The sequence below is a fragment of the Motacilla alba genome, chromosome 2 (genome assembly GCF_015832195.1).
Source record: "Motacilla alba alba isolate MOTALB_02 chromosome 2, Motacilla_alba_V1.0_pri, whole genome shotgun sequence".
NCBI classification, from domain to species: Eukaryota; Metazoa; Chordata; class Aves; order Passeriformes; family Motacillidae; genus Motacilla; species Motacilla alba.
Genome location: NC_052017.1, coordinates 132,730,821 through 132,758,071, shown reverse-complemented (window position 1 = coordinate 132,758,071; position 27,251 = coordinate 132,730,821). Strand labels below are relative to the sequence as shown.

The 27,251-nt window shown below is 35.3% G+C and overlaps 1 protein-coding gene across 4 annotated transcripts in view; it reads right to left on the bottom strand.

Annotated features, from left to right (window-relative positions):
* Positions 1-27,251, bottom strand: part of ZFPM2 (zinc finger protein, FOG family member 2) — a 308,676-nt gene that overhangs the window by 230,328 nt on the left and 51,097 nt on the right. For 2 of the 4 annotated variants that reach the window (XM_038129008.1, XM_038129009.1), the window contains 2 exons: positions 20,336-20,494; positions 4,746-4,847 (listed from right to left, as the gene is read on the bottom strand). In XM_038129008.1, the coding sequence (XP_037984936.1) occupies positions 4,746-4,847; positions 20,336-20,494 (261 nt within the window). Of the gene's footprint in view, positions 1-4,745; positions 4,848-17,616; positions 17,731-20,335; positions 20,495-27,251 lie in introns of all 4 variants that reach the window. The other 2 variants (XM_038129011.1, XM_038129010.1) reach the window with 2 other exon arrangements.

Here is a 27,251-nt window from a genome sequence, read left to right as displayed (position 1 = left end):
GTTTGCCACAGAACTTGATCATGTTCTCTAGGAAATTATCTCATCCTGAATGCAAATATTCCTAATGACAGATAAGTGACTTCTCATAAAATGTTTCGATAATGACTTTTTAAGCACTAAAATCCATTCTTTGTGTCTGAAACTTTGGAGCTTTAACATCCATTTAATCCTCTGATACTTTGCTAGAAAGAGGTGCCCATTGTTATCAGATTTTCACTCTGAATTTAAAGTAGTTTGCAATCAGATTGCCCTTTAATATAACTTTAATATACCTTTGATAAAATAAATAGGTACAGGACCTCAACTTTTCCATAATACCAGTCTTTTCAACTTTCTAGTGGCTCTTCTCTAAACCTTTTACAAATTTTATCATTCCTGAAGTGTGACTACAGGACCCAGAACCCTGTTTCAGCATCAAACAAGACTGCTGACCAGACAAACAAAGTAATCTGAGAAGCCAAACACACCCTTTAGCCATGACCCTCTCTTTGGGCTCAACCCCAGTTCACTGAATCTTAAGACTTTTTCAGAGACCCTGCTTTCTGATGCTCCGACAGGTCTTTTACAACTGTAACAATTCCATGAAAATATTTACTTACCTTCTCATAGGCTCATAACTTTATATTTAATTACTCTGAAACCAAAATATTTCTGCAGCTAACATGAAAAGTTATTCAGGTCTGCCAATAGCAATATCTTCCCATTATTCAGCATTTTAAAAAATTTAAAACATACTGCAAAAAACTAAATATACTTTAGCTCACATTACATATTATGTTGGTTTTACAGGACATATTTTTTCCTATAAGCCTATACCAAATGGAATTCTTAATAATCCCCTCTTAATAACAGTATCTTACAGTACTCATCCCCTTATTTCCAGTGGGATCACTGCCATGTGGACAGGTCTGTCACTTCACACACCAACTTTTACTGGTTTTGAACACATCTGAGAAATCATATCAAAACTTTCTCAGAACTGAAGTTCATCACTAGAGCTGGGTCATCTAGCTCCTAAAAATTTTCAATTCAAACCATCAGGCTGCTTAAATTAACTAGTACAGAAGTACAGACATCACATACAGTCAAACAGGCTTTCCAGAACAAATGTTTTAAGCAGATTAGAAATAATTAGTTTACCTTTTTACCTGTCCCCTCTAAGTATTGAGTCATGACTTATAATAGAACAATACCAATTTTCTAATTATTTTTTTCTTACCACATTTTAAAATGTCATCTTACAGTTATTAATGAAGTTACTGATTTTTTTTAGGGTTTTTTTTCCCCTTTCCTCTTCTTTTTTTTTTGCTTTTAGCCTCAAATTATAGCTCTTAGTTACATCTGGTTACATCCACTTGGATTTTTCTGGGTTTTTTTTCTAAATTATCTTCTAGGCAATATCAACATTGCCTTCATTTTTATTTTAGCTTTGTAAAGCCTAGAAATTGTTCTTAAACTCTTCCAAGTAATAATTGATACTTCTGAATTCAAACCTTTTCTCCTTTTTGATAGAATTCATCTTTGCTGTCCCTTACAATGACAAGTATGGTGGACTGAACTTGTGTCAGTCCATGACCACTGAATAATGGTGAACAAGCATTCATTTCCAAATCTATAAACAATTTATCTTTCAAGATGCCACTGAATATATAATTTCCTTATATTTGACTTAACAATATTTTAATTGAGGTGCCCGGTATCTAGAATTTTCAGAGTTTTTTAAAGAAGTTCTACTATTGGAAGCATGAAACATACACTCAGTAGAAACCAGAATGATCATATTCTCTAATATGATGGGTGATCTGTAGAACCCATGTAGGAGATCTTTCTTTTTGTTATGTCTTAAAGCACTGCCCTCACATGCACTGACATTCTAAAAATAATACAAAGCTACAGAACTATGTAGCTCCATGTACCAAGGCAAACAGCAGACAGAAGACCATAAAATGGCCTCTGCTTTCACATTTAAAACCTAAGTCTTTTTACATAAAATGCATTTAAAACCAGTCTTGCTGTTCTTGCTTTCTATTCCTTGGATTTTGCTGTTGGCTATAACAGAAAAAGGATCAGGCCCTTCACTGTGTGTTCACAGACAGTCTATTGACCTAAGTTTCCATTATTTCAGAGCAGTTTCACTGAACAGGAATTTTTAAAAATTGAAGATAAGAACAGTGAAGACTGAGGGTAGTTGAAAAACATTCAGGTAACCCTCAAAGTGGCTACACAGAATAAGCAGTATCTCTGAAATTCCTTGGTGGTCAATGAAGGTCACAGGAGTCTGATCTGAAATATTGCTTCAGCAGAAATTCTTTGAAGCTACAGCACATTTAAATTTAGATTTTTTTTCAAAAAAATTTTAATTACAAAGACTTAAGAATGCATGTGGACAATGCAAATTTTCAAACAAAATAAAACTCTAATTAATGTAAGAAGCTTAATTTTTCAGTTCCTGACAAGTACTGGCTCTGAAAGTCACACTATGTTCCCTTAGTGCTAAAAAAAGACATAAAATATTAAAATAACAAAACAGCTCTACTATTTATATAAATTCCTGAGTTGTCACAGTTCACATTATCAGTTGACAGCAACTTGTATCATGCAGAACACAGTTGTTGGATTCTGAGAGGCTCCACCTCTCAAAGATGGAACTTTCCTTACCAGAGAAGCTGAGGAGACCAGAGGCAGCTCAGATAACAAAGAACTTATCATCATCTGCCCTTTGAGGTTCTGTGTCTACTGACAGCTGGTAAATTTTCTGAATCAAAGTTTTTGATGGCTCTGTTTGTGCTGCACTAAAATATGTTCCTAAATAAGCAAAATACTCCCTGCTTTGTTGTTTTGTTTTTTTTCCAAAACTGGAAGATGTTATCTTTGTACTGCGTGGTTGAAGATGATCTTCTGTTGACTGCTTCTTTTTCCATGTCAGTAGTAACCAACTTCATTTCATGTGCGATGAGAGTAGAGGATGTGGTATATACCCATTACTTTTTCATATGTATTAAACCCTTGTAAATAATCAATATTTAAATAAAATATAGATACTGATACATCTATATCAGGTGGTCATCATTTCTCAGAAGTCAAAAGAAATTTTTCCATATTCAGCTTTGATTTCCATCTATCCCACGTCCAAGCTATCAATAAATATTACCAGAAGTACCCTCATCCTACTGTTTAACTGAATTTTTTCCCAACAAAATGAAAAGATCTCCTTTTGCTCCACAGTATCAGAAAAGATCTCAGAAACTTGTGAATGAGGTAGCAAATATAAAAAAGCAGTAACAGGCCACAAATTGCACATTCAAATATGCTGAAATACACAAAATCATGCAAGCAAAAATTACAAATTTCAGATAGACTTCATTTATAATGAAATTAAAAATAAGCCATACGGTAAATACTGACAGCCTTTAAACCTCCTATGCAGCTAGAAAAGGCCATTCTGCTACATCCACATATATATTTTGCATTATTTTACATGTACAGTAGTGTGATACTAAACCTTGTTTTCATGTAACACTATTAGTGCTTTATATAGAATATCAAGTTCTTTGTGTATTATCATGAAAAAACATTTTAAATGACATCATAATAATTAGATATCCTATGTCTTCATTTTTGTTTGCATTGTATTTTCCAGCTACTGGTTTCAGAAAATTGCCATTAGTTTTGTTCTTCTCTTCATGAAGAGCATACAGTAATTTGCAAAATCAAGCAAGGATGAAAATGTGATTGAAATATAGGAATTTTTCTAATGAAATATCATTATTGCATTATAAATTATTGATAGAACGGTTCTGGAACTCTCTTCTGATGTGCTCATCCTTTTGAGGGAAAATTTCCATAAGAGATACAGCTATTGCTAAAGCGTGTTTGGCTTCAGATCCACATTTTGCAACAGTTTTATTAAATTATGGTCAATATAATGGATTTTTAAGGCCTATTCCCAAGTCCATGCCCATGAAAACACTGCATTCAACTGCAGAATTGCCTAATTGAGAAATACAATTTACCCCTTTGCCTTAGGTACTTTTACAGTACAAGAGAGGTTTTACATATTTATATTGAACAGATACTTGAAAGTATTGCCATATTACCATTACATCTTACCAATGTTATGCTTGCACCATCTTCACTTACATAGCAGAAAATGTTACCTTGAATTACTGTTCTAATGTGAAGTTCTAACGCTTCATTGACTGCAGTCTGAGTTTCTCTTTCCACTGAAACCAATGACCAGATGTGCTAAATGATTTCTATCAGGCTCAAACAGGTAAAAAAAGCTCCTTGAGAATTTTAGTAGACATCGTATCCATTTGTTAAGCTAAACATGTTGCTAAATGTTGGCACAAAGCTTGAGAAGAGACCTTCAAAGCTTGAGAGAGACCTCAGAAAGCAGAGCAGGAGTGTTTTTCCCTTAATTCAATCACAAAAGAAAAAACTTACTGAAAAATTTTACTCCTAAAAGTCTAAGCAGCAAGAAAATTTTCCTTTACATCAAACAAGTACATAAGGCATTTTATGCTGAACAATTTACAAAATGGTGTAACAAAAGCCATTTTTTTTTAACACAAGAATGTCATCTTAGTTCTTACCTGTCAATATCCCGGAACCCAAAGGATCATAAAAGAGACAGTCCATTAAAAATAAATGCAAAGCACAATAATCTACTAAAACAATGAAATTAAAAAATATTGAAGCCTACTTCAAAAAATTTCTCTTGGCTTTCAGTTGTTTCTCCCTACCTGGCCCATCCCAATCTTCAGTCTCCACAGCAAGTTGCCCTGGTTTCTCTGACCTTGCATCACCATCAGATTCTGCTGTCTCCTGGATGCCTTCTTCACTGCCTGAAAAACCATCAAAAAATTACAGTATTGAGGTATTTGAATAGTGACTTTAAAGCAGAACTCCTATAATATCCAAACTGCTTACATGCCTAAGTGAAAACATATGCATGTCTATAAACAGAGAGAAAATGAAAAAAATTATTAGACACGTAAACATTTGTAAGTCCCCACTGACTCAAAGAAGTCCTGAGTATTCAGTACTTTCAGTTCCATGGAGAGAAAATCTTGAAAAACAGTGTTTATTCCATATGGTTAAAAAATAGAATCACAACTTGCACCTAATTCTATAAAACAAAGCACATAAAGTCACTGAGTCTGCATGTACAAAGAAGAGAAAGAAATCAGCTCATGACCCCCCAGGAACATCTGCTTTCAGTTATGGGTTTTCTTGAATTGACACCTGAATGTTTCTTATGCTCTGCAAATAAATGACACTCAGAACAAAAATATGGTCCACTAAACATTTTGCTTTTTCACAAAATTAGTGAAAAGTTAATCCATGGTGTTTCAACATTTAAGGAATTTGCCCTTTAAGTCATAATATACCAACAGGTTCCTAAAGTACTTTTCTCTCTATCAAGCTTTATTTAAAGAAATGCTGCATTTCTGATGAATTTTTGGATTTTCACCATCCAGAAGTACCTGAAAATGTCTGTCTGCCTTCTGTTACTTTCTTTAACAAGGTAATATACAGGACACACAGAAAATTATGATAAGGTTAAATTTTTAGAGATGACCATTTAATTTTTATTTGAAGAACTGCTTGTTGAAAGGGCAGTTATTTTAGGTAAACAAATACACTAGGCAGGCTCCATGCCAAAATACTTTGAAATAAGCACTACGAAAACTACATTTAATATGAGGGTATTAACAGAAAACATTCTGGCCATAGTAACACATTAAGTGACATCTCTAAAGGCTTTTCCAGGTCAGGATTTTACTCATTTGTAGATTTATTTTTCTGAATACTAATCTATCCAAGAAACTCATGCATAGGAAGACACTAAGAAGAATTGAAAGAAAAAAATCTACAAGATTCACTACTTCAGTCAAATAGGACTGATTATGGTTTAATTTTTTTTATCAAACTTGAAGGACACTTGTTAAAAAATGATCTCACAGAAAAAAAGTGACAGCACTAGAAAAAGAAATACTGAATATTTTACAAACTGAAAAATCAGACCCTTTGTTGATTTAACAACAGGAGACCAAGAAGGAGCAAAAAGCACAGCAATTAGGCAGTAACTTGTAATTTTTTCCCCCACTCATGATAACAAAAGCTTTAATTAGCAACATAGGTAAAGAAATGTGATTACAACAAACTACGCCAGATCCCCGTACGTTATCGCTGGAGCTATATTTATACTGGATAAGATTGTGACCCAGAGCTTTCAAGTGCATGATTACATACAAACACTATAAAGTATTAACTTCATGTGCACATGTAACGTCTCATAATAACACAATCTTCCTTGCATTCATAAAACACAGTTTTTCAAATATGAAGTCTGAGAACCTGATAAACTACTACTCGCACAAACACAATACTGTAATCACTCCACAGTTAGATTACAAAACTATAGTTCAGTGAACTTGTGGTACTAAAACATAGTTCAGAATATTCATATGCACTTGTAGTGTGTAAAATAAAACTTGAATACAACACAAATATCTAGTGTCATTTTTGTGTTAAATTGACTGTGTAACGGTAGCCAGGCATCTGAAGTTCACATGCTTCAGTTCAATCTGAAGTTATCTTTCAGAAGAAAGTCCTGAATATACTCATGTGCTGAAAAAGCTATCAAGTTTCTGCTAAGCAGTTTTAGCAGTTATTTGTTGTTAAGCAACTAGCCTATTTTGAATTAGCATTTGTATAGTTACTTTATAATAATTAGACCTATGTTGCCTTTGGGTGGACTGAAGAACCTATTTGACTATTTCACCTTCATTATTCTATATACATTCATAGCAACTTAAAGCAGCAAAAATTTGTCTTTCAATGGAGACACAAAAGCAATTTTTCATAAGTTCAGACCTGGCACGATCAATGCCAGTTTTCTTGAAACTGTTGGAAAGCAATTCACAGCATTGTTTTCTAATTCAAATTCTTGAAACTGTTGGAAAGCAATTCACAGCATTGTTTTCTAATTCAAATTCTTGTTTTCTAACTCAAGATGTATTCCAACACAGACAGTTCTTAGAATGTTCTTTGTATAGAACGCAAATGTTTTTCTTCCACTGTATATAACAGAGCTGTATGTACTAAATCAGGACAATAACAGCAAAATCTAGAAACAGTAATTCTTTTAGACAGAAAAGAAGCACAGATAATTGGACAATTGAACCTCCAAAATACTAAGTTCTTCCAGCCTGGTGTTACCTTGCAAATTTCAGCATTCTTCCATTCTTAGAGCAACTAACAAGAACATAAACAAATGAAACTATTAGCATTAAAAGAGGAAAAAGTGAAAGGACTGGGCTGAAAAGCAAAAGGACAGAACAACAGCTAAGGTACAAAAACTATAGTACACAGTAATTAAGTATCTGGGAGATGAGGAAAAATCTGAAAATGTATGTTAGTAGATGACTTAAATTTCCATTAACTTGCTTTTTCAGTGTTTCATGAAGTATAGGGTTACATGGTTTTCACAGTCAAGTTTTAATGAATTCATGCATGTCTTGTGCAAATAGAGTAGATAAAATGTGTAGAATTTACATTAAGGAAAACTTTGCTTTGCATCTAGAAGTTGTCTCAATTATTTTCATTGATCTTTTCTATTATTCCCAACTGCCAAGTGCATGCATTACACACCTGAAATATCACCACGCTGATTTCTCCTGTTCCCCCAAGCTACTCCAATCTGCTAGTGAAACCAAGAAATGGTACATTACTGTCTATTTCCAAATCCACCAGGGAGTGAAGTCTATCCCAGGCTCAGCTGAGCATCAATGTCAGATTGAAATGTGCAACCAAGACAATCCATTTGGTGCTGGAGACACTGCAACTTTAAAAACCCAAAAGGAGGCTTAGCAGAAGAGCTGATAACAAAGCACGTCTCTCAAGCTTTTTTCTTTTCTTTCACCATACTTAAAGCTATTTTAGCAGCTAACATTTGTTTAGCACAAAGGAGTTTACTTCCTTTCAGAATTTATTTTCTTTCCATTGTTTACTCTTTCTGTTCAGTCTCCAAATAAGGGAGACTACTTTTCAGTCCCTCAGTAAGACTGTTTTTTATATTTATTTTCCAACTGATTACATTTTTCTTCAATTTACAGGTGTAGATATTTAAGTGGATCTAGGTCATTAATTATTTATTTCTTCCAAGTCCAGTCAAATCCTTTTTGCCTATATATGCTACCCATTTGCTACCAACTTGTTGATTCCTTTCTAATCCCATCATTTTGGGTTTTCTCACAATTCTTCTTTACTTTGCTGCTCAATTACACTTTTTAGTTAAGTTAAAGGATAGATAACTTTCCCCCATCAACATCAAAGAGTGATGCAAGTACTCTAAAATGAACCAAAACCTGCTTCTGTTTAAGCAGGTTTAAGGAGTTGCTTCTTAGCAACCAAGCCTAGTAAATGAATCTTGTCCTTTAAATGACCATTGCATGAAAAAATACTTTTATGAGTAAGCACATTTAATACCATAAACTATGTTCAGTCATGAGTCAAGTACATCTACTGCAATTTCCACTACTTCTCTATACTTGGTATTTAAGTTACAGTTTTGACAGAACTCATCACCTCTAACCTTAGATGCCTGAAAGTTAAGCTAGTCCAGACTACTAATGTAGACACTCCTATAGGCAGGGAAGAAAGAAACCTCCTGAGTGATTTAAATTCTCCTATTCTAGGATGCCTGAGATATGAGACCCCTCTTGGTGTCTGAGAGAGCTGAAATGAATCATCCTCTTAAACACACAGCTTAGACTAGAAACCTCTCTTTAGTCAGCTAAAGTTGGGGGAAACAAATCTCTGACTTATGCTGAAACGCTGAATACACAAAATACTGCTTAACTAAGAGGAAAAAAACCCCGTCTTATTCAAATAACTTCAATATGTAATGTGGATAGAATTTTCATCTTGACCTTCATCTTGACAGCATTCAAAAACAGTTCACTTTTTTTAATGTGGTTTAAATAGCCTAATGTTTATCCAATAGACAATTCACTGTAATTCAAGGTGGTAAAATTGGCCAGCAAATCTGAAGACTGTAAAAGAGACAAGAGCATGAGAGAACTCCAACTTCTCTGACAACACTGACAAGTAGGAAAAGAGAGACTTGAATATTAACAAGTAATTTCACTTTAATCTTTTTAACAAATTAAAGACTTCCCAATTTGTACTTAATCAGCTTGTACCACAAGTAGTTGTGGTATTTTATAGAAGCACATGGGTTAGCAGTTCTTCTCAATCCTGCTGTTTTAATCCATGTTGCTCCTATCAGTACTAGGCTCTTACAGAAAGTCTCGTACAATGTAACTATTGAACTTTCTTGACTAGGAAGGTTAGAGCAGCTGGTAGGCACTCTATAATGTATTTTGCAATCAGCTAAATCAACAAAGTATTTTTAACAATGAACAGTTCAGAACTGACAGATCTACCTTCTTGTTCACAACTGCTTATCACGGCATAGATATCACGTATGTTTACCAGGTGCTTCCTATAGCTGGGATACCTTCACAGGAGCCGCTCACAAAAGATAAGGTCATAAAAGAGATGAAAAATGTGCAAGCTTCATACACTCATGGTTTTATCACTAGACAAAATAGCTCTGGATGAAGGACTGTACCAGTCACAAAAAGCACACAGCAGCTTCTATTAGAGTGAGAGAACAATAAAAGTTTGAAATTCAGTTTGTTTTCCCTCTTCCTGGCAGCATAAATGTAAACTCAAATTGTTAACATCCTCATACAGCTGTTCAGAGTGAAACATCACTTCTCAATTATAATAAATCAGTACAGGAATAAATTGCTGTAAAGCCTGCAGCACTCTGTATTGCCAAAAGAGAAAAGAGATGCAATGCAAAGACTCGGGGAGTCACTCCCTGTAGACCTTCATTTGGCAAGGACATAACCTCATGGATGGTGACTGATCAGTGTGACTGCCTGTGAAGGGGGAGGGGAGCCTGCTCCTTTCTGCCACAGTCTACAGTGGCAGTAATTCCAGATCCAACCAAACAAGGATTCTGAGACTCTACATATGAACTAGATGCCAGAGCTTCAGAAACTATAGATCAGCAATCAAAAACTGCCTTTTGTTATTTGCTTTATCTCAATGCCTGCAACCAGTAACAGAGCTTACACAAACTGATAATCCTGCTCTTGAATCCTAAGAAACACACTGTAAGCTGAGGATTGTTGCCAGGAACCTCTCTTCAAAAGCCATACTCACCACATTTGAAATAAACCATATGCAACTTAAAATACAAATACATAATTCATTCAATGCAGCATACTTTTTAGCAGCACACACTACTCTTAAGAATACCAATGACATCTAATAGGCCTTAACTAACCTCCTTGTGGATTATCTCTTTTTAAAGTATTCTATATATTTTTTAAACTATAATTGTAGTGGCCATCCAGGTTTCTGCAGATATAAATCAATCTGGGTATAAAATAATGCAAAAAAATTATATAAGCTTTTGGAATGGTAATAGAACTGTGACAATAAAGATACTAAAAAATATGGGAGGGATGTTCCTACACTTTTTCATATTTGTCAAAGGATATAAGGACAAGATAAACAACAACAGTGGGTACAGTGTCATGCAAATGGGTTTACTCTACAAGCCTTGCAAGGACAGAGAGACAGAGAGACAGAGGAAGAGATCTGGTGCTATCACTATCTGACAGTTATCAATTAATCTGATATATATCAGAAATAATTTCAGTGAAGTCCATAAAAATCAACTGAGACACCCTACTCGACAAATACAGAAAGTATGAGCAAAATCTGGTCCTCAGATGATTGATTTGGTAACGTACCTGAAAGAAACCAGCACTTGAACAAGTTAATCTACTGCATTTTATTTCAGATTATATTAATCACCTCAATACTTTGCTTCTTTGCAAGCAATTATTGTTTTCTGTCATGCTGATTAACAATCATAATTTCTCCTGGGATAAACCTCATTTGAAATAACTGTATGTTTCCATTTGCCCTAAGCACTCTTAGAATTATTTGTCCAGCAAGTCTCAGAAACTGCATTGTCTCCCTAATTTTTAGGATCCATCTGTAAATATTCAAGTTTTGGCAAGTGCCCACATGTGCAAGCCATTAGCTCTCCAAAATAGTGGTATGAAACTATTTTGGTTCCTATTAAAATCACCACTTTGTTTAATAAAATGACATCTTGACACATTACATTTCAGCACAGTGATCGTGTTAAAAAAGCAGTGTCAATTATTTCTAACCATTTCAGCTACAGCACTTTTCTCCTGGGATAAGACACTGCTGTGCAGTACATTCATCTAGAATGAGTCTGGCCTTCCTCTTCTCTACATGTTTGATATGTTCTCATTATCGCCTCTGTTTGCTTTTGAAGTCCTTTCAAGACAAGGATCACTCATTCAAATGTATTTCCTGCGGAACACTGAAAGCGTTCTCTAAATTGTATTCCTGACTTTCTTTTTATTAATGGATTTTACAAATATATATATATGTATATACATGTACACACCCACACCTATATATATATATATATGTATGTATGTATGTGTTCTAATTTTTAGGGAGAAACTCTAAACATCTGTATTACAAATGAGCATCATTTAGATATAATGACTACTTGAGAGCTTCTATCAAATTTAGAAAACAGCAGAAAAAGTCTCGTATCTTTTAAATCTTTCCCCATTAAAACTTCAAATACAACAACTCTATTAGACATATGCAAGTACTAGCCTGGGGTCCAAGCTACATAGCTCTACACACTAGATTAGAAAAGCAGCAGAAGCACATTTTAGAAGATATTTACATGCCACAAATAAAGACTGTTGCTAAATAAAATTTTGTAAAATTATTCCAATGGAAATCAACAATCCATGAGATTCTAAACCAGCCTGCAGCAGAACAGAGAGATTACTTTAGAGAAATTCTAACAAATTTCAAATTCTAAGTTTGAAGGCTCTTCCACACGTTCATATTTCAATTTAATTATATAACAACTCTGTTCCATCCCTACTGCAGAAATATTCAATCTCCTGTAAGAATTCTTCACCCAACCAAGAAAACCTCATTTTATACTTTGCAACTGAAATCATTATCATAGAAAAATCCAGGTTTTATGTGACTTCCACACATGGCTACATAAACAGTAGCAATAGGTACCTGTTCCTATACACTGAAACCTCAATTTACTTTGTTGAAAACAAATGGATGTTTTTATTTGACATAACCTTTCAGATGGCTCAATATCAAAAGCAACCAATTCCCTATCACTACAGGCGTGTTCCTACATACATGTTGTATTGTTCACGATTTCAAAACCAGTCTAGGCTTCTGTGAGCCAAACCCCAGAAAAAAGACTTAGCAGTCAAAAATTCGTACTTATTTTTCTCTATCCAGCAATAATATTTGTCTTATCAATATTTATCCAATGATGACATAATTGAGGCACTTGCTTTATTTATTTTTATTCATCCTTTCAGAATTAAATTACTGCAAATATAGCCATATAGTAGACAACCTGTGAGTAAGTCTGCTTTTTAGGCCTGGGCTGACAAGAATATTTTCAGCCGTGTCTTAGAACTCTTTAAATGTATTCAGAATTTTTGTGTCAGGGCCACCAAATAAGACAAGAAAGAGACAAAATGGGCCTTCTTATGAAGAAAATTAGAATCAGATGTACAGTACACCTGAACTAAGAACATGTGGTCAAATTTGTCATTTGTGCATCCCATGTTTTAAAGAAGATTATCCTTATTAATTTGCAATTCATATTCTGTCAAATTTGACCTCAAATTTAAGTCATTCCAAGTTCAAGTTTTGTGACTTTCTAGAAAGAGGACATTACACTACTTGTTGTAACCAAATAATCCCTTCGTGAATTATATCCCTAGCTGAGATAGAATTCAGAATTTCATTGTTCTTAAGAAAACCAAAATGTGCTGACTGAAAAGACTGGAGTTGCTTTGATAAACTGCTTAAAGTTGAGTAAGCTGTTTAAGTGTTCCTTGCACTTTTTAATTCTGTACAGTTAAAATAATGTTTTCTATTTGGATCTATGTATTTATGTCTTGAAAAATAGCTTTCTAGTTTCTTTCTGAGATATAATTTTCTGCTTGATGACCAATTATTCAATGTCTTGATTAGAAGAAGGGTTTGCTTGTTTAACTTAGGTCAAATTTTTATCCAACTAAAGTTGATGTTAATGCCTACGTAGGTTTAAAAATATGGCCTGACAGGTTTAAACATGGTTTAGCAGTAAATAAAAAAATTTACAAAATAGAAAATCTTGTACTTTTTGTTTTGGAAGCCCCATAGTGAATTATGGGGGAAAAAAAGATCATTCAAAGATCATTCAACCTTTTCAGATATCTCTTTTCCCTTCTAGAAAGAAAACAAGTGGTCCTCTAAGTTCCAGTAGCAGCAAAGAATGAGAAACCATAAGAGGTAAAGCACAAGGCAAATGCTGATGTTCAGATGAAAAAGATCCCCTTTCACCCTGCTAGAATCCAATCTAATTCTGACTTAGCCTTGTTCAAAAGCTATTATCAGAGAAGCCCATTCCTTTCTTTGTCCATATTCAGCATCTGACAAAAAGTACGGAAGATCAGAATCACAGAATCATCAGGGTTGGAAGGGACCTTTAAGATAATCAGGTCCAGCACTGTCACTGTAACCCCTAAACCCCACCACCCAGAGCCAGATCCAGACACCTCTTGAACACCTCCAGGGGTGGTGACTCCACCATCTCCCTGGGCAACCTATTCCAATGCCTCACCATGCCAATGCCTAACAGCAAAAAATGTTTTCTAACATCTAATCTTAATCTGAATCTCCCCTGTCTCAGTTTAAGACCATTTTCTCTCATCCTTTCACTGCAGGCATGGCAGAAGAGATTGAACCCCACCTCACTACAGCCTCCTGTCAGGTACTTGTAGAGAGTGAAGAGATCCCCTGGCCTCATCTTCTAAAGTTGTTTCAGCTGAATGTGATACAGATAAACATAAGAGAACCCTTACTCTGGGGAATATGAGAATCCAACGGTGTCACAAACATGCAGACAAGTCAGTAAGATGTAACTATTGCGTTCTTGGAAGGAGTAGTGCTGTGAGTTCTTATGCATATTCTAGTTACCCTAGGAGATGATAATAGATACATGCCCCCTTCTGTCTCAGATTACCAAAAAGAATGAATGTATTCTTCATTTAGTCAGGAAGCCTACATAAATAAAATGCAATGAATTAAAATAATCTAAAAAATTTAAAGGAAAATGAGCTGCAGCAGAACAGAAGTATTGCCAGGGAAAGATAATGTCAGGTGCAGGGAGGAGGGGGGTGTCTGGTGCCAAGCAAAGCCGAGGGCTGTGCAATCACCTCTATCAGTGCTCTATCAGTGTCTACACTCCAGCCAAATCCAGAGAAAACAAGGAGTCAAAGATTCAGGTCAATAAGCTTATAGGCGATTTGCACAAACTGCTCCTGCAGCAAGGTAAAAAACAAAGTCATATTGGCTTTTCTTTTCTATTCCTTCTCTTTGAACTCCTTGGTCCAAACACACCCTCAAAATGTCAGTGTTATATGCAAGAATTTAAAGAGCTGAGCTTCTTAATCCCGTTAAGAAGTAAGAACAAAGTTGCCTGTAAAGATCTCCTTATTGAGCTCAAAGTGATTATGGTATAGCTGCCTCCTGCTGATCCTGCTTTTGCTATAGCAAAAGTGGTAGAAATTTGTCATGAAATCCATTACTGAAAAAGAAAAAAAAATATTGATTAAAATGTTCATGGTTAAAAAATGGGGGGAAAATAAAGAAAAGAAAGCATAAATCTACTATTGGATCCAGAAGAAGAAAATAGCAAGCACATTGTTAGTCACTACATACATAACATGAAAGAAGCAAGCAAATGCAGTTGCACACAGACATAAACACAGACACAAAGTCATACTCCAGAGGAAGAAAGGACACATGGAAATCATTTTCAGGAGTGTCATTATAGATGGTAGCATGATAGCTTTGCACATGAAGTATGAAGGGATAGATTAATATACAGACGAACTTAGCTTTGTGTATGCTTTCTTGTATGAGGACTCACACTGCAGCTGTTTCTCTGAATCACAAGCCTGCCTGCACAATCAGGTCACATGGTTAAACATAAAACATTTCAGTCCCAAACTGGTCAGGCAGGCTAGTAACAATGTACATAAGCATGATTATGTGTACCTGAACAGAAAACTTAGTTGAGGTTTGGAACTCACCTCTTCCTGCCCAAGAATACAATAATATAGAACCAGGTATACACTCAGTATCCAGGCCCTGTGTTTGACTGGCTGACTTAGAACTGTATATGAGTTTCAGACTGCACTGGATTCCCCTCATTTTCCTCTTCCCCCACAAATAAAGACAACCAATGTATCAGGAATCCAAACCACTCAACTAGCTACGAACACATATGGCCGCAGATATACATAGCAGTGTGTGCTACAGACCATAAAATCATTGCATCCTGAAACAATCACTCTCCCACATCATGTATCCTCCCTATCACCCTATGTACCCAACTGAAGCAGTTAACACTGGAGAGCAGAACCCCTTTGCTTTCCCATCTGCCACCAAGAGTTTTGAGGCCACTGAATCTCCTTCCACTGAGGGCTGGTGCCAACACTGCCTTGTGATGACGTAACCATAGAAAACCTATAACACGAGGAACCAGAGCAACAGTCATACTACAAGCAATGCACACGGGAATTTGACTCAACTGTCTTGGCCAGCAACAAGAAATGAACTTGCCTTTCACTAATTATCAGATACAGACATTCCTTCATTAGCTTCCTTCTTCTGGAAACAGTCCAACATTTGCTCTTTTGATATAAACCTCCTCCATTTTCTTCTCCATTGCCTCTTTCCTTCTGTGAACACAGCTACTTAACTATCTATTTATCTCAAGTGATTTCTTTTATTGCTTAAGATAAGTTTCCTTTGAAAGTTAAACCCTCATTGAACACTCCTGCTAGGAAGGTCACAAGGATTTGTTTAGCCAGTTACCACCACTATCAAGTCACCAAGGCTCCTATTCTCCTTCCTGTTCACAGCGACTAAAAGATGACACCATATGAGCACAGCAAACTTTTTAAGTAACAAGACAAGAACTTTATTTTTCCTGAGAGTATCTAGGCAGGATGACAGTAATCAAAGACGAGAAAATCAACTATAAACTACTTCACCTCACAAATAATCTTGATTTAGAATTTCTATTTTCACACCATCACCTTGGCCTTTGCATTGTTCTGTTGTTTTACCTCTCCATCTATCTGTCCTTCTGCAATTATTAGCCCTATCACACTTCTCACCTCTTTTAACATCAGCTTATTTTCTTATTCCAACCTACAGTAGACAAAATTTAATCTTTATGTCCTATCTTCCAAATCCATCCTCTCCCGGTTCTGCATCGGAGAGAGGCTACTTCCCCCTTACACTTACTGACATTTAAGTAATAAATGTTCTACATCTGAATTTAATCTGAATTAATCTTAATCTGATATAGACTCTGATTCCAGATGCCCACTGTTTAAAGAAATATTCAGCAAGGGAGATTCCAGGCTAAAAAAGTCTTTGTGTGGACAGCATCATCAGATACCCCCTCTAATGGTAGTACAGCAATTTGTAGTAACTAAACATAAACAGCAATTTTCAAAGGCTCTTTCAAACTGACAAAATGTAATGCACTATCATCAAGGTTACCTTCTACAAAGTTTTTTGTTTCTACCTCAAATATAGAGATCAGTGCAGATTTGTAGTAGAACACCACTATCCTTTTTCCAAAAATACTCTCTTTCTCCTAATCTCACTGTCAAAAGTGTAAACAAATCAAACTTAACTGCCATCAATTCTGAAGATCTTCATCCAAAAGGTTAAAAAAACCAGTTGAAATCTTAAAGCATTCCCTGACAAATAGTAGGTTGGTAATTTCCATTTCAGCTTTGGATATTTATATGCTTAAACTGTTGTTCACTTCTTCACATTTGAATGTAAATGAAGACCATATAGGAATAAATATTCACATGCAGCAAAGTTAATTTTGTGGTACTGCAAAAGTGTGGGACAGGAGAAATTTTCCAGACTCCTTGTCATAAAAGCCATTAGCAAGTAAAAGGAGAAGGGAAAAGTAATAGGGGAGAGTCAAAATTTTGAAAACTGAGAAGTTGTAAAATGACATGTAGCTCAATCAAGGTGATTAATTTGCTTCACACTTTGCAGAGGCTTTCGCCTTCACCTTCTAATTCTGGTAACTATTCTGCTGAATCTATCTCACAAACCCAAATAAGATGGAAAAAGCATGGCTTTATAAAGGTTCCTCTTGGCAATTTAGACAGTAAGGGACTGCTCTCTCTTATAATACCATCAGGCACAGTTTGACAGGAAAATCTCTTCAAGAAGCCAAAGTTCTCAAGTTGTGAACGTGTAAGTCCTCTATTCTCATTCCTCAAAATGAATAGTGACTTCAGTAAATTTTTGCCTTCAGTACCTAGTTTGTATAGCAAAAAGCCCCTGGTTTTAGGTGGTACTTGAATTTACAGAGCTGGGTAAGTATAAAAAACATACCATGGATGAAGCCTCACAAACACCTCCTCCCCAACAGCTGTGTCACTTGTTCCCCATGCCTCTTGATTCTTGCAGGAAGCCCCGCTACTCATTTCTCCTCTTGTTCTGGGTCAGCTGGGAAGAAACCCCAGGGGAGGGAAATAGGGAGACAGGACAGATAAAATTTATATCCAAGAAAACACCTTTAAATTCTAAAACCATTAATGGTCCATGCTAGCAAGGGCAGAATTCAGAGATAGCATAATGGATTCCCATGCCAGTTCTGATATATTCCAGGGAAAAGGAAACCTGTTGCATGAGAAAACACAGATCTACACTTACTTTTCTCTTATTTGGAAATATTTGTCATTTACAGGCTGCCAATACTATCAAAGAGCAGAAAAAAAATCAAAAATCAGGTCCTCAAAACAGAAATTAGACTGCCTTTATTTATTCTCTAACCTATTTGGTACACATCTCATTTTCATTCTTTTTCACTCTCATGATGACTTTTCATTCATGATGTTAAAAAATATTTCTGTGAAAAAAAGAAAAGCTTATTTCTCATACTATCTATTAATTTCAATACTGAAGCACTACATAGAAAAACAAAAGGCTAAGAATTTTTAACAGATTCATGAAAAAAAAAAAAGAGAATTAGTCTGATTTTTAGCATTTACTATATAATAGAGTCACAAACCCCTCCACTAAGAAAAGAACACAAAAGAAATTTATTTGCTTTCAGATTAGTTTTGTCTTCTTAGGGTTTATCTTCAGAAAAACACTGGCAGCCTCATGCTAATGACACTTAAGATGTGACCCTGAAGAAGTAGGACATTCAGCAGAAGTTGAGACATTAATGAAAACCCAGCACATTTCCAGTCTCCCATTCCATCCTTTTCCAGGGAGATTCCCAATTTGCTTCAAAGTGGGACTTTTTGTCACACTGCCTCAGCTGGAGGTAGATTAGAAATTTTATGTGCCCCTTGATCCTTAGAAAGCTTCTTTTCAACTCTTCTTCTGCAGCATTTGCACTGAAGAGACTTAGGATTCTTTTATAACTACAACACAGAAACTGCTGGGAAGTCAGAAAGTATTTAGCCTGAAGAATCAGCAGATGTCCTTAATAAAACATATAATCAAGATTCAGATTTAAGTGTATTCCCATGTGATGTCTGATCTTCTTTAATACAGTGATTCAGTGTTTTCCCTGAAAGAGGTGTTTATTTAAAGGGAAAATCCAAGAGAAATTGACATTCAAGGTAAATTTGCAATACTGATAGCTATTTTTTAAAAAAAAGAATTTTTTTTTCTTGATTTCACCTAAAACCATAGTATTTTCCAGTGGTGAGCCCTGGAAATGCAGTAAGAAGTACAGAGAAGTAACTAAATCAAACTGATATGATATGAACTAATAGTGGGACATAATATTCCACTGCTGACAGGAGGAATTCAAGAGACACCAGCGTAAAAATTATACAAATAGTGGTTTAAATATTTATTTAGTACTGCCAGTAACAGGAGGAGGACTTTTTTCCAGCTAAGGAAAATGGTGTCTGAATGGCATGTGAACCAGTGAACACAAAGTAATTCTGGTATTTGTTCACATTGCAGTTGTAATACTAATAAATTCTTCCTGTTGGTAAAGAATCCTTTCATAATCTGGTCTCTCCTCACAGTAAGATTTGTAGCAGCTGAACTCCCAACTATCCATTAGACTGTTTTGATCTCTTAGGGAGACTCACTAAGTACCAAGAACCTGTAGAAGCTGCATAGAAGATACATATAAAATATGTAGTAATGCCTTTGCCACTGATGACTGAAGACTCTCTAGGAAGGACTAATATTCTGCAGTCAGAACACTTGACTCATCAAACAGATTTATTCAACTTTGTCCAAGCAGATGAAAATAATACAAAACCAGAAGCATTTCAAGTTATCAAGAGAAAATGTATGTCAATATACAGGAAAGAAGGACAGAGAAACCATCAACATCCAAATGCCTGAGGGACTTGTGGACTAACAGAAGAAAACCACCACAACAACTTCAGCTATTTGATAGGCATCCTTACCTGCAGAAGACAAACAATAAAGCAATCAAGTGGATATCTGGCAGGAAGAAGGTTAATTCAGTGTTCCAAATAACAATAGTGTGTTTTTCTGCCAGCTGACTGGGAAGTAGCACAACCTTGCAGACTGAACTGGTAAGATTGAATTGGTGTGTCTTATGCTAAAATACCTCAATCTTCAATAATTCACAAGTAACAAGGGTACCAAAAAGGGATTTGCAACTTCAAAAGTTATCCTTTCACCAATCACTAGTTTTCTACTGTGCATAATAAATTCTATAATAAGCTCTATTTTAATCCTAGAATCTACAGACACAATCTGTTTTCCTAGCAATGTTTCCGAGGCAAAGAAGCAATGAACAGACATGCTGCATTGCTAGCTTCAGACCTGATAATAATTGACTTTTGGGGACTGTTCTCTACAGTTAAAAATGTAGAAAATAACACCTGGAGGAAAACACTAAGGCAAAATGATTCATGTTCATGAAAAGTGTCCTTCAACATATTTAAATATTTATTCCTTACCAGACTTAATTTCCCAGGTGACTCCTTTTCCTGTTTTTAAGGTAGCATTAATAGGGCTGCTTGTACGTTTTAAACCAAGAAATCTCTTGGACCAATTGGACAAAGTTTGGCCAGTATTCTCTCAAGAGGTTGGCTACAATGATTACCTTTATTACAAAAGTATTCCACTTCTTCACAGCTCAGATTTTCAGGCTCAAACTCTGCAGAAAAGCTTTCCTCCAATGGAAAGTCTTCTTTTGAGACAGTATCATTTTCCTCAGACAGGCATTCTTCTTCTTCATCCTCTGTAGCATCTTCAAGGGGCCCTTAAAAAAGAATCAGGGACACTGTGGCAAAACCATCTAACAGGACAATGTGAAATAAAACCTTAGTGAACTTTTAAAGAGCTGGCATTCTTTAGCTAGTTTTTCCTTTCTCAGCTGTGTTCAGCACTTATTAGAATTGGACAAATAACATTTTATGGAAATTGAAATTGAAAGTGACTTTTCCTGATTACTTCAAATCAGAATATGCAAAGTGTCATTAATAATATGTATTAGTAATACTTGCACATGGGGTTTTTTCATTATTCAGTGGGTTCTACTATTAAACACAGACAGTTTTAACAGCTGAAATCAAAGCTGTATTTGTAAAATGACATAAACAGTGAAGAGCTTTCTCTTGTTTGTTAGTGATTGTTTTTGATGCTGAATTACAGTACTTAAAATGTTCCTTTACAGGCTTTGTTCATCAAATTAAAAGTACTGAAAACAGTGAAATACTACAAAGGTTTTGACAGCACAAACTTCAGCTTATTCTGCTATTTTGCTTCAACCAGCCCCTAATGGTATCCATGATCATTCATGCCAGACTCTTTAACAGATTCCCTGTCAATGGACAGGACTCAAGAGACTATTTATTCATTTCACAGAGGCCAAACAAATGTCCTGGTAAACTGCCAGCCCAGGGCTTCAAAAACATCAACGAATTACAGAAGCAGGGCATGAGTTTGATTTTGAAATGGGAGTCTGAGGTCTTTAACTTTTCTCCTAGTTACCTAGAGATACTACTGCTACAGATCCTCTCAAAGAGACAGCACCAGCCAGATTATCACACATAATGTCAAGGTTACCAATTAGAATATACTCAAAAATTAAAATCTTTCTTATATACACACACTTCAAAATCATTGGTTAATAGTAACTAAAGATTCTCTTGTGTAGGATGTAGAATTTCACCCAGATTTAAATAGAGATTTGAAATAACTGAACATATTTTAATTTAACGAAGATTTTATTAAATGTCAGTATGTTTCAAAATCCATCTTAAGACTGGATTTCAAAAGAGAGATTTCATTATACATGGCTGAGGCTTGAAAAAAATTACGTATTTCACTCTCCAATGAAAGCGCAGCCTCATTTATAATTGACTGAGTATTTCTTCTTCAAAATGAAAGCGAGCTAGCTAATGAAAAAAAATGTGATTTGTATTTATATGATAGTTTTATGGTATTAAATACACTATTCCTATATAATCTATCATGCTGAGATACAATACATAAATGATTCTGTTGTGTTCAATGAAAAGGAAGGAATAAATTTTTAAAGAAATCAAATATTGACTACACTCTAATTTTATGTAATTTATTACGAACCAGTGACTACCTACATTTATTAAAACAGCAAAATTCACTTTAGGCTAGGTTGTGCAATTCTTGCTTCAGAGGAATATGATGGTTACTTTTTACTGAAATTGATTGAGATTCCCAGCTGGGATTCCATAAATTAATATAGCTTACTATCTTTCATGGAAATATGACTCTCTGTGCCAGCTGAGAATCTGACCAAATGAGCCCACTTTTGTAGACACATACTCGCCAAGAGTAGCTGTCATTCAACAATATAGCTCCTAAAATAAGGAGCTATTATTATGGCTGAAGAAATAAAGATTCTCCCTATCAAAGTATCCATTACTGTTAATTGCACCTTCCAGCCATGCTGGGAAAAAATCCAGCAACTGCATATGCAGCGGGAATGAAGAGTGGCTATGGTACTGTACAGAGCAAAGAACAAAGCCCGAGCACACGCTGGAGCAGTGAGCTGCAGCTGAACATGGGCACTCCAGGCACCTTACATGTGTCCAGATTCATGAAACGAAAGCACAAGGAGTTCTGCAAAAATTATCAGAAATAATACTCAAATTTCATTTAATTATTAATATGTGATGTTGTCTGTAGAGCCATTTACTGGTGCGTACTCCTAATAATGCCTGGATAAATTAACTAGGAAAAAAATATGCTGTTTTAGGGAAATGTAAGGTCTTGCTACATATAAAAATGTATTAACACCATATTTTGTATCATTTCAAGTGCAGCTATAAGCCTAATAAATTTTCCAAGTATTTTAAATCTGAGCAAAAAATTTAAACTTCAGCCAACATTTTCAGTGAAAGTCGATTTCCAGCTGAATGACCAGCTCTTTGTTATTGACTTTCAGAACGCGTCTTACAAAATACAGCAAAAGCAATTTACCTGCAAGTAATCCAATTGGCATGTATACATGACATTTAGGTCTGTTTCTAGGTGTTAAACCAGTTTGTTTGATCAGGTCCCCAATACGTAATCAGCAAGCTAATCATCACTGTATGTTAATTAGGAAAAGAACAGAAATGCAGTTGCTATGCTTTCATTTGCAGCAGTCATGGAAACACACCTTATAATTTCCATTGACACTCTTTCCAAGAAAGGAGAAGATATACAATGTACACACCAGCTCCACAGCACTGGGTCAAACCCCTGTCATTTTGTGGGCCAGGACTTAATTTTTTAAATCAATCTCAGACTAGAAAAAATACTGACTAATGCTACTATAGATATATCCTATGCACAAACAGGTACGTAACATTTCCTAAAGTTACACATCCAAGCATTTGCAAACATAAATATAAACATTGTCACATCCCAAGGAGAGCAGAGGTGTGCATGCCTCTGCACCAGGCTGTGCCTTGCATGTGCAGCCCACGAACAAAACCCAGTGAAGTTTATCCAGGTGCATACGGGCACACAGCAGAGCTTTACCTAACAGGGGCTGGCATCAGAGCCTGTGCCCCAAACACCAGCAATGACTATCACTGAAGTTGGAGAATCCAGGCATAAATATTTTTCTAGGTTTCAGGCAGCTGCTGGCTTGTCTAATTCACCCATCTAAAACCTGATCTTTGGTACAAATTCTGTCTCAACGCATGTTGAGCTGTCTTTCATTTTTTAAATGTCAAAATACATTCAGTTCATGCCCAGAGCTGGTATATTGTAACTGATAACTTAACTGAAGAGTAAGGAATTATACAACATGAATAAGACCAACTCCCAAGAATAAGATAAAAACTTAAGTATTTTTCAGTTGCTAGTTACATGGGAACTCAAAATGATGATTTGTGTGGACATTTTTGATTATCACTTAAACATACAGTGGGTTAAAGAAAATACTAAAATCTAAAGCCATTACAAGGAAATATAAATAGAGTAAATTCTCTATTCTTTACTACTTTATCTAATTACTTACACATAAACAGACAATAAATAAAAATGCATTTTCAGAATCTCACAATAAAGAGCATATGGAACTAAATATTCTTGACAAATGCAAAAACATTAACTATGCAGGCTTATGTTTGTCTGATTTGGTCATTTGAGTGCCAGCAAAAACCTCTAGCTGGTACCAGTAAATTACATCAGCTAGAGAACTAAGAATTTATCTGGTTCAAAGAGTTATAGGTAGGTTATCAATATTGACTAGCTCCTCTATCTAGTGAACAACCTGCACAAAAGCTACTGCACCTTTTTTTAAATACTTAAAACTACTGGGTCATATAGACAAAAATAAATATGTTTTAAAACAATAGAGTTCCTTTCAACTGTTTTCTGTGATAGTGCTTTTTTCCCCCCAGTTGTTATTATGTTGATATATTACCTTCAACAGTCCAAATATATAGGTTAATCAGTTACTTTAGTACCATGCTTTAACTTCTGCATTTCTTTTAAATTGTTGATTTAATTTAATAGTATTACTCCCATTACTTAAACTAATCATTGTGTCAAGTACTTGTGGCAAAACATTTACCTTGTCTACTTTTATTTCAACTGGACCAGGGGTAAGGCCCCATCCTGTTCTGCTAAAAAATCCTTTTCAATAACTGCTGATTAAGTGTCACTTTAAAGCCAGTAGCCATAATGACAGAGCAATGAAAATCCAAAAATTGCTACTACTGAAATTCATCTGAGTGTCACAGTGATCTGACAACAAACAGCTCTGAGAAATGATTAGACTCTTTAATAATTAAAGCAGTAAAATTTCAAACTTAAGCAGTTTAAGAATTTAGATGAACAGTTAATTCCAGAGATAGTCTAGATGTTTGTCTTCTCATCTCGGCAATTCTTTTTCTATTAGCAGTTTGTAAAAGAATGTGATGCAATATAAGGAGAGGTAATTCTGAAATGCTTCAGATTAGCTAGATAATGATGAATAGTTAAGAATTCCCAGTCGCACTAGGTAAAACCTCAATTTCTAATCTTAAATGGGTGTACTTTAATTTGAGGCAAATTAAGTCTCTATTAACTCATTCTGTATTTTGCATGAAGCCCTGAAATAAACTTTTTCCTTTACAAAAGGAGCAACTAATCATGCTGTACTCAACAGAGGATTTAGAGGGTTTGAGTAGTTTACTTACTCACTTGGTACTTACTCCAATTCATGAATATTTACTGATCTGACCACATATCTCAACTCTTTTTGCAACAGCCGAGGTAAACAAGACACAGTAGAAAATAGTACAACTAGTGACAGCAACGAAATAGTCAATGTGGTAGAAATCTGTATGGCTTAGTGGACACAGTAGTCCACTTTGAGAAACCACCACATATAATTTGATACAAATAACAGTATCCACTGAGGAGAGGCTGACGAGTGAGCTGCATGTGCCTTCATGGAGAAAATTACTTCTGATTGAGGCCACTTGCCAGCACAGTGTGGGGAAATCTGAGCTGTGCTCCCTAATTTGCACCAGATTTACAGGCACTCAAAGACATATTTTTTAGCACTATTATTAAAAACTAACTAAATAAATATTCCTAAAATATCATACACTGTAATGTAAATGCAAACATACAGATGCAAGCACACAAAGGTAGCTAGCTAAGGGGCAATCCCAATACAGCGAGTAATGGATGCTACCACAGCACTTAAAAGAACAGGCCACATTCAACAAAACAAAACCAGCACTGTAATAATTTTAATAAAACATAAGGGTGTGAGAATAAACCATCGAAAAAGGATTTACACTCACTTAACAAAAGACACTCTTGCTACAATAAACACTCCTCTTAACACAAATTTGAGCATCGAACCCTTTGAGCACATTAGTCCTGATACATCAATGCTTGACTTCAGTTTTATGGTACTATAACTGTAATGAAATAATTGAAATTCAATAACACTAAACTGGGTAAGTTCTGTAATAATTTCTCATAGTCAAATTCATCAGACTTCACCCTAATGAAACCACTTAAATGCATGCTCAAATTAAGCACGTGCTTAAAATGCTTTTCTGACCAGTGTTTTGCACTTAAAATGCATGTATCCTAAAGCAGAAAAGTATTGTTGAAATCATTACCTCATGAAAATGTGAAGTGGTTAGCTTCCTTCTCACCTACCAATATTCTCCTACATTCCCACAGCAGCAACATAAATCAGTGCTCTTAACAAATTAAGAATGTCTCAGAAAGCCTACAATACTTGACGGTGAGTGGCTGGGGAGAGGTTAATGAGAATAATTAATAGTAGCAGCATTAAATAGCAACAACTTCAATAAATCAGAAGCCTGAAATTCACTGGATCAACATCAGACATTTTGCATATTCTGTGGGATCCATTCAGTATTTCCTAGGAAAACATGCTGCCACATACAGATTATCCTTAGCTTATGGTAAGACCTAGGTATGTGATGCTCTCTGATTACAGAGGGAAAAGCTTCAGAAAAATCAATCCATTTATCTCCTCCTTCAACATGAACATTTCCTTCTAAGTAGAAATGATTACATAAGACAAGCAGCGGGCAAACACTTCCTATTAATTCACAATGTAGGGATTTTTTTTTCTAAAAATTCATCCAGAAATACTAAAAATACAAGAAAGGGTTCAATTTATTTCATTTTAAACATGGCAATGGGAGTGAAGACACCCTATGATAACTCAGAGCCCTCTTCCTCTTAGGAAGTTTTACATACGGGACTTCCTTAGAGACTTCTCTGTCCTCTTTGGTCCATTGAGTGTACAAGTTATTTATCTTAATTCAATTATTTCTGTCATTCCTATTACATTTTGAGCTCTCCTTAAGAAATGCAGTTACACAGTGTGTTGTGTGCATATAGAACCTCTCCAGTCTGTTAAGAAAATTGGCTGAACTTCAGAACTTTTGTCCAGATTGGAATATTGCTCCAGTTTGTACATCTTCATTGGGGCATCCAAGCAGAATGAACCATATTTCTTACTTTCAAACTGGGAGAAACTATGTGACCATGATTCAGTCACAAACTTAATAGAGGGAAAGGAAAAGAAATGGTTTTTGGACACTATAAATCTATACCAACCTGATGTAATTGAGCTTAACAGCAAGAAAAAGGTATAAAAGTATATTTCTGTAGAAAAAAAAAAGTTATTTTTAAACACGTAGTTCTTCCTGCAGCCACTCACTTTTAACGTAAGTTGCATCAGGGGATCTGGTAGGAAGGAAACATTTTTATTAATTTTCCCCTTATCTGTAAGAAGAATGCTGATTTTTTTTTTTTCATTTACGTTCCTTGCCTGCAGGTAGCAGACCAAGAAAATCATATAGCAGAATTTTTTCCTTTTGATTAATTTCTTTCCATGTGTTATGTTATTTCTTATATATAATTGATTTCAGGTTTTGCTTGTAGCTGTACATCTTTTTATATCTGTACCTACTGCCTTCCTTCAATCAAGAAAGTTGAAGGAAATTACCTGAATTTTGTTAAGTTTATTAAAAAAGGAGCTCTGTGAATATTTAAAT